This window comes from Diadema antillarum, unplaced genomic scaffold, assembly GCF_040938485.1.
Source record: "Diadema antillarum isolate AM-2024a unplaced genomic scaffold, OU_Dant_1.0 seq00000450_RagTag, whole genome shotgun sequence".
In the NCBI taxonomy this organism is placed as follows: domain Eukaryota; kingdom Metazoa; phylum Echinodermata; class Echinoidea; order Diadematoida; family Diadematidae; genus Diadema; species Diadema antillarum.
Genome location: NW_027271423.1, coordinates 551,876 through 560,618, shown reverse-complemented (window position 1 = coordinate 560,618; position 8,743 = coordinate 551,876). Strand labels below are relative to the sequence as shown.

The 8,743-nt window shown below is 43.1% G+C and overlaps 1 protein-coding gene across 1 annotated transcript; it reads left to right on the top strand.

The window, feature by feature from the left end:
* The first annotated feature begins 5,189 nt into the window (after positions 1-5,189).
* On the top strand, positions 5,190-5,894 carry LOC139732806 (uncharacterized). Its single transcript, XM_071643648.1, has one exon. It carries the CDS (start codon positions 5,190-5,192, stop codon positions 5,892-5,894), a length of 705 nt encoding a protein of 234 aa, XP_071499749.1.
* The last annotated feature ends 2,849 nt before the right edge of the window (positions 5,895-8,743 follow it).

The following is an 8,743-nucleotide window of genomic DNA, read 5'->3' as shown; positions in this document are numbered from 1 at the left end:
TGTAAAAAGCTGAGCTCATAACAAGCATGATAAGAGCAGTGATGTTACCACTATCTAATTCTCTGAACACAATATCTGATAAGTTGACTAACAGTGTTTCTACACTATGACCAGGCTTGTACGCAGATTGAAATGAATCAAGCAATTCATTATCTTGCAGATACATTGTCAGTTGTGAGAAAACAACCTTTTCAAGCAAGTTACTTAAATAAGGTAAATTTGAAATTGGGCGGTAATTTTTTAGACACTCCTGATCTAAGCCTGCTTTTTTCAAAGTTGGATGAATAACTGCTTTTTTACACACCTGTGGATCTACACCTAATCTCAGGCTAGCATTTATGATTCTTGTGATAACGGGTGCTAAAACTCTGCCACACTTCTTAACCAAATCTGTTGGGATTGGATCAAATTCACATGATTTGCTAAGTGAGTTCTTAATAAGCTTTTCTATCTCATTCACATACAAAGTCATTTGGCTGTTCACAACGAGTTGGGAAACTCCGTTGGATTGCCACAGTTTTATCAATGAAATATTGATTAAAACAATTGGCTAACTCAACTTGATCACCATGAGTGAGGTGTTCTGGCAAAGATCGCTGTTTTCGGTAAAGTAAAGCATTAGCAATTTTGTACAACTTCTGTGTATCTTTCCCACAATCCGTAACCTTTTTTGAATGATATTGTAACTTAGCATCTTTAATCAAGGCATTTACACATCGCCTTTGCGCATGATACATCTGCTTGTGAATCTCCAGTTTTGTGGACCTTGACTTCCTTTCTAACTGTCTACGAAGCAGTTTTGCTTGAGCTATTTCTGGGGTATACCATTCCGTATTCTGAGGTGCCAACTTATCAAGGGTGGCAGTGATTAAGGTGTTATACAAATTCACTTCATCATCAACATTATCAACTTGAGATTCAGCTGATGAAAGAGACTTAACATGAGTATCAGCAACAAACTCTTGTTGGTTTACAGATTTCAAATTCCGTGTCACAACAAATGTTTTTTTTTTTTTGATACAACGCTTAGGAAGGTTCAATTCACACATTATTGCTGAATGATCTGATATACCTTCCACAACACCGGTATTACAAAGTTGTACAGTGTTACCTTTATGAGTTATAAGCAGATCTAATACATGGCCTCGATTATGAGTTATACATACATTATACATTGATGAAATGCAACGATTTCTGCATATAATTCAGAGTCATCTGAATCATTTCAAATGTTGTAACATTTGGGGAATCTACAATTCTGACATCTAATTGACTTTTAAACAACACAGCCATGTGGTGTCAATTGACCAATCGGAGCAGCATCATTAGGCGTAAGCCATGTTTCACAAATAGCAACAATGTCTAATTCATGATCAAGAATATAATCTACAAATTCAGCGGTTTTGTTCTTCAGCGATCTGGCATTTAACATAGCAAATTTCAAATTCATACATGAAATATCAGAATTCACAAATTTTCTTTCGTGTAACAACTTCACAGTTTGATCCCTATTTTGTCTTACTACTCTTTTACCTCTGTGAGTCTTTTTCACTCCGTTAATCTGTAGTGCTGTTATTCGTTGCCATGTCACTTCATTAATCCCAAGGCACTTACAAGAAGGTTTAGTGGAGTAAACATTGTAAGGGTTCAGCTGTAAAAGGTCCGAAATACTATATGCACGTCTTGTATTGTTATCAACAGCATGATCTTTGGTAGCTGACACACTAAATGACGGACCTGGGTTGATTTCAACATCTCCACTGGTAAGCAGTGATATGTGAAAAGTAGAGCTTGCATTCTTATAATACAAAATGCATGCTTTTGAGTAGCCTTTTAGTCTGATACCGGTACTAGACATGTTCTTATCATTCTTCACAGTTGGTAGTATAGACCTACTAAAAGTGCATGTGGCTCTACAACAATACATACATGGCAAAAGAGTCAGTATTAAACTCACAACAAACATATACCTCATTCGTTCCATTATCATCACTGCGTTGTGCAAAACGAACATAAAAATTTTAAAAAGCTACAGCTCATTCAAGTACAACAGTTGAGCGCATGAACACGAACGCGTATGACTTCTACGCGCTTAACAGCTCAAGTTCGCATGAGCGCATAAACACATACCTGAATATGAAAGCTGTAGTGTGGCTCCCGTACAAACGATATAAAACTCCAAATCCAGTTTGCCGATTTTCAGCCAAATCCTCGAATTACTTATCACAAAAATGGTCCAGGAGATTCACAAAGCACATACAATACAGTTGGCACAGTGACACAAAAATAATATCACAGAACAACACAAAAGTCATAAACAACTCAGAGCACAGAAAAGAGGCAACCACGCAGGGCGCTCTCTACGCTAATGATAACAAGATATTCGATGGGGAACGACTACAATGCAAAATGTTAACCAAAAAGGTTCAGTCTCAGAACTTATCCGAACGGGGTCAGGCAAAACTCGGACTCGGGGATAACTCGGCCTTGCTTTGACGGCGGGATGAGTTGTATTGGTTGTCACTCTAGATTGTACAGTGTTGTACTATGGGAGCGGCTGGGGTGGTATTCTGAGACTGTTTTATCTCTGTTGTAACGAATCGGTATTCTGAACACCGGTTTATATCTGTTGTAACTTCTGTTGTAACTGCTGTTGTAACTTGTGTTTTATCTTGCGCACTCTTCGCCTGCGCATACCATTGTCTTAGGGTATGCACACGCAACAGTGGGCGCAAACCTGAAAACCCATTAGATTACACGGTATTCTGAAAACTGTTTTATCTTCTGTTGTAAGTCGTGCCCCGTGCAAACTTATGCTTCTGAGATAAAAACAGAGTGGAAGGTGTTTTAAGTCAGTTGTAACTTTCGTTTTAACTTATGTTAGATAGTGAGATAATTCATTAACTCAATATTGTGGTATGCGAGTTCAAAATAAAAAAGATAAACAAAAAATAAAAACAATGTATGTACAGAAAGACAAAAGATATAGTAGCAGTTTGACAAGATGTAAACTCATTCCACAATACAAATTTTGGTAACAGTAACATTGCAAGTACATACGCGTAGCATAATTATGCACATAGATAAAACACAAACACATGAACAGCACCGTCGGCAGTTTGTTTTAAGCACTATTCATTTCAAAAATATCTTTCGAAATATTAAGAAAAAAAAATTATGATTTCACTATCTTCACCAATAAGAATTCATTAGCAATACCTTTGGGCATTTCGAAAATATTTATTGCTGGGGATGGCGCGAATCCTGAGAAAAGTATTAAAAGTCTAAGGTTCCAATAATGGAACTTGGCATGATATTGATCTCCAAGAGATATCATGTGAAAATAGTGACAACAACAATAATAATAATAATAATAACATGGCATTGCAAGGGCTTAACTTAATTTAGAAGCGTCTAGTTCCCCATGAACCAGGAAATTTGGGTTCCTCTTATGAACGCCAGATATCCTCTTATTTTTTTAACAAAATTTCAAATAAAAAGACTCAATATGAGATAGCTTTGCAAATCCCCTACTGCACCAACTATACGTCAAAACCGGTAAGAAGACATAATGATCAAGCTTCTGTTGCCACCATGGCCATCAGCAGAGGGGGAGTCGTGGCGCCACGAAGGACACGGTAGGCGAGGACGCGCCTCTGCCTCCGTCGAAACCATGGCTGCTACCACCATGGCCATCAGCTGGGGGGAGTGGTGGCGCCACGAAGGACACGGTAGGCGAGGACGCACCTCTACCTTCGTCGAAATCATGGCGGCTACCACCGTGGCCCCCTCCTACTGACAAGGTAGAGCTGGACCCAGACTGCTAGAAGAGGGACATGTCACCCACTGACGAGGTAATTGTCTGCCGACTGAAATCCAACTCAATGCTGTTCGTGGATGTAAAGGTCGGTGACAGAGCACTAAGAGCAGTTGTGGACACAGCTGCAGAGGTAACTATCATGTCAGATAGGGTGTACAACACATTGTCCTCCCAAACCAGCAGTGCTGAGGTATGTAACCCTCAACACTGCGGGGAGGAACATGAAAATGGCGGGTATGATAATCGGATCGGTAGAGTTGTCATTGGGCAATGTCAATTTCAGTGAAGTTGTATACATTGCACCAATTGACGACGATATGTTACTGGGGTTAGACATCCTCAGAAAACATAAAGCTAATATCAACATACCGGAATCCATACTGTCTATTACATCCCTATAGACTCGGGGCAACCACGGTATCAATGACCACGGTCCTTGTATCAGACACTGTGGCGAATCCCTCCAAGATCCATTAAGAGGGTGAAGTGCCGAATGAGTCACCCCCTCAATCAGTTAGTTCCTGATACAGCCAAGCAGGTTTTTAGTTGGGTTCATCCCCCGATCACTCCACGAAACTGAGGCAGACATGGAAGTCTTCGCCCTAAACCCGACAGGTAATAATATCCGCTGGAAACGGGATAAGATCATAGGGGAGGCAATAGAAGTCTCCACTGTAAATCCTGTAGAAGTGGATTACCTCTCCGAAGGGCAAGAAAGTACAATTAGTTGATTTCCCCCTAATAATCAACTGCCCAGTTATTGGACCTATGGGCAAAGTCAAGCGAGAAATGCTGCGGAGTTGCTCATAGAATTTGAGGAAGTCTTCGCAAAGGACGAATTCGATCTAGGCGATTTCAAAGAAATAACGCATCAGATCGATACTGGGGAGGCTAACCCCCCAGAACTTTGTGCAGGAAGAGAAAGCACATTTGAACAAAATGCTCTCAGCCGAGGTGATTCAACCTTTGATGTCAGAGTGGGCTTTTCAGCTCCGGTGCAAGGAAGAGGGACGGGGATGTTCGGTGGTGCATTGACTACCGTCGTCTAACACCGTGACAAAGAAAGATGTCTACCCTCTGCAATGCATCGAAGAGTGCCTTGATACGCTTGCGGGCAACACATAATTCTCAAAGCTGGATGCCAACTCGGCATACTACCAGGTCAAGATCAAGAAGGAAGACCGGGAAAAAACAGCCTTTATCACAAGGTATGGTCTGTTTGAGTTTGTTCGTATGGGCTTCGGTCTGTGCAACGCCCCGGCAACTTTCTCGAGGGTGATGAACCTCGTTCTCAGATGACTAAATTGGGACATCGCCCTCGCATTCCTTGATGACGTGGTAAGTGCTGGGAACTTCATTCAATGACCACATGAGCAACCTGAAGAAAGTGCTTGAACGCTTCCGGGATTACAAACTAAAGCTGAAACCCACGAAGTGTGCACTATTTCAAAAACGAGTGGAATTCCTTGGCAGGGAAGTAGACAGCTCAGGTCTACACTTGAAAGAAGACCACACTCAAGCAATGGTAAACTGGCCAGTACCGACCAACACAAAAGAAGTTGAACAATTTCTCGGTCTGGTCAACTACCACAGAGTCTTCCTCAAGGACTATGCTAAGACGGTTGGTCCCCTGTATGAATTAACAGGTAAGCACGATTTCCACTGGGAGGCGAAGCACCAAGCAGCGTTTGACAATGTTAAACAGCTGATGACTTCTACCCCAGTCTTAGCACTACCCAATGACAAGGACCACTTTGTGCTTGATACTGATGCGTCTGCCACAGTAATCGGTGCTGAACTACTGCAGCTCGAAGAGGGACAAGAGAGGGTTATCGCATATGCCAGCCTGTCTCTGTCACCACAGCATCGTAGATACTGCGTAACTCGACGCGAGCTCCTAGCAGAGGTCAGAACAGACCATGGAAGCCTGATATGGTTGCTCAATTTCAAAAACCCACAAGGCCAGTTGGCAAGATGGCTGGAGGAGTTGGCCCAATACGACATGAAAATCCAGCACCGGCCGGGGAAAAAACCACCAGAATGCAGACGCACTCTCATGAGTACCAACAAGTGAGTTTATGTGCGAAGAATACCACCCCGGTATACATCCTGATGACCTCTCGTGCCGTGGCTGCTCCCACTGTCGCAAGGCCCATCAAAATTGGTCACGCTTTGCCAACGAAGTGAATGATGTAATCCCACTGGCCTACAAATCAAAACAGGTCTCACAGGTCACGGTCTCCAGTGTAGCACCTGCCAAACTCCATGTAACACATATGGACATCACTGCCAACAGTGGGGACATTGCTACCCCCATGGCGTGACACAAGGATGCAATCCTGTGAGTACCGAGCCTGCACCGGTTCCTGAAGACACTCTTGAGTGTCTTCAGGAACTCGAGTGGGGTAACCTCCTCCGGCAGAGTGATGAACAGGAGACCGATGCAGAACTAAAGAGGAATCCAAGTAACAGTCAGCCGGGAAGCGTAGCATGAGAGGGTTTCCATGCCATTCTCTAACTCGACATGGCTGATATATCCCATTTCTGCAGATCCCGGCTGCAGATTCCGTATGAATGTCTCTCCTGGCTCTCTGTCTCCCTCCATTGGATTCCCGTCCGGCGAAGTCTATATGTCTGTTTAAAGAGTGATGTAGTTTTGCTGGAATGGCCGATAATCGGTATTCTGCCAGAATTGCCGCTAATCGGCATTCCGGCAAACTGCAGCTCCACAGGTAGACAATATGAGGGATATTGTTTTTCTATCAAGATTGTCACTATACAGGTGACAATCTATAGGACCGGGGGGGGGGGGGGGGAGTGTAGTAAGATAGGGTGAACTCTGTGCTCGTCGCTCGGTTTGGTTGTATAGACGGCGATTATATCTGGCACCAGTTGTACGGATGGCGATAGTATATCTGCCACCGGGTACGGTTGGCGATATACATCTGCCATCGGGAATATACAAGCCAATACCGGCGTGTCGGTACATTACGTTTACTGGTGCGTAGCCCCGTCCGTCGCCGCGCATACACTGTAGTATGTGCATGGCCATACTACCGTAATTACTCCAGTAATCGGCGTATGTGCCAACACAGGCTGACGGACAGCGCAATCCCCAACAAATGTGCACGCACACCAGCCGCACGCACGGAAAGTTCACCTGGAGGGCAAAATAGAGACCGACAGACAGACGGACTCAGGACAGACACAGGACAGGAACTTACCACTCCAATCTACCTCGACTGTCCCGGTCCCCGTCCCTACCTGACTATACAAGTACAACTGGGCCACTGAAGCAGGTGCTCATAAACCGTGAGTAGGCCTTGTCATACTTGTTGTAGTAGTAATAAGAGTAATTATCTGATAGCGTTTACTCCCTTACCTCGGCACCTCTAGTTGGGGAAGAAACGCTACACTGCCATTAAAGACAAAATGCTTTGCACTATTTCATGTTTTCCTTAACTCCCAGAAATAGTCTTCTATTATGATAGATTGTATTACTATACAATGGAAGGTGTAACACTTTTGTTGTTGCTTTTTTCCCCCAGGTATTCTGCATGATCGAGGTACCTTCTTCAGCTGTCTTCGTGGAATGAATCACTACAACATCTGTTGCGACACGGATTGTCGCCCCCGGCTCGGGGTCTACAATCCTTGGCGGAGTTGGCGTCAATGTTTGTCGCCCCGTCATAAATTATCGTCTGGCGACAATCCGTGACGAGGGCTGGCGGCAAGGATTGTCGCCCGCCCTCGAAGCACATTTTGCTGGGTAATATCATTCTTGACATAGTCATTGAAATACCAACACATAACTCTACATGGCTAGACGTGTGCCTCCGTTTTTCTTCGATTGCCTGTGTATAAATGGGAGTGTCAAGACTGCATCTATTGCGACCAGAATTATCTGTGTATGGGACTGAGACTCGGTCACGTACTATCTGCATGACCGTGATACATACAGTCTGCATGATGAGCTCAATGAGAGTCGGTCGTTGGTGACATACATGATACGGATACCGGTGATTGAAACAATGAATGAGAGAAAAGTGTGTGTATCAACCTGTACCTGTAGCTGTACGGTAATCAGTACATGTGAAAGAAAACCCTTCTGAGGTTTGGTGGCACAGTTAGTAGATTAGTGCAGACTGAGTACAGTAGAATCCATACCAGTATTTGAAGTTTCTAGTGTAGAAATGTACTACTGTCAGTACTATTTAGTGGCCGACTAGCTACATCGAAGAGGGTGTGAAGCTGATGATACTGATTATGAAAAAAGGAGATATTTCTTTCTCTTTTCAGGTTGGAGGTGTTTGAAGACATCCTTGTCCTTTCTGCAAATTAAGGATGTTGTTTGTTTCATTCTGGACTATGTTGCGCAGAACTGCATCATACTTCCTGGGAGCGTTCCCGGTTTGAAATCTCCTGACGTTTAAAGCTTCTTCCTACCTGTGACACCAAGGCAAAGGTGAGCTTTCTCTCCATTCAAGGAAAAATTCTCATTTGCTCTCTTTGATATAAAAAAATTTTCCTATCAATTTGTAGTGTTTGCCAATGCAGAAGTAATTACATGTATCTGTTCGAGTTGGAAAGATCAAATGGTTAATCGTGTAAGATTCATTGCTGTATGCCATGCAGAGTTTTTGTATTAGCAGCCAATTCTTTCTTACACAGCTCTACATTGCTGTTGTTTTTTACTTGTATTATCAAAGATAGTGACATCAGTCTGTATTCTGTTTACTTATGTACTTAATAGATTTGACGCATGAATAATTGCAACACTGCAACGCCAAGGAAGAAAGAAACCTTGCCATCATTTTGCAAACTCTGGAAAGGTCTACTGCCATATATTGCTGTCACCAAACCTGCAACTGACCTGTGCTGGAGCTGCCAAAGAACAACTTCATGATCATTGAGAGAAGGTGA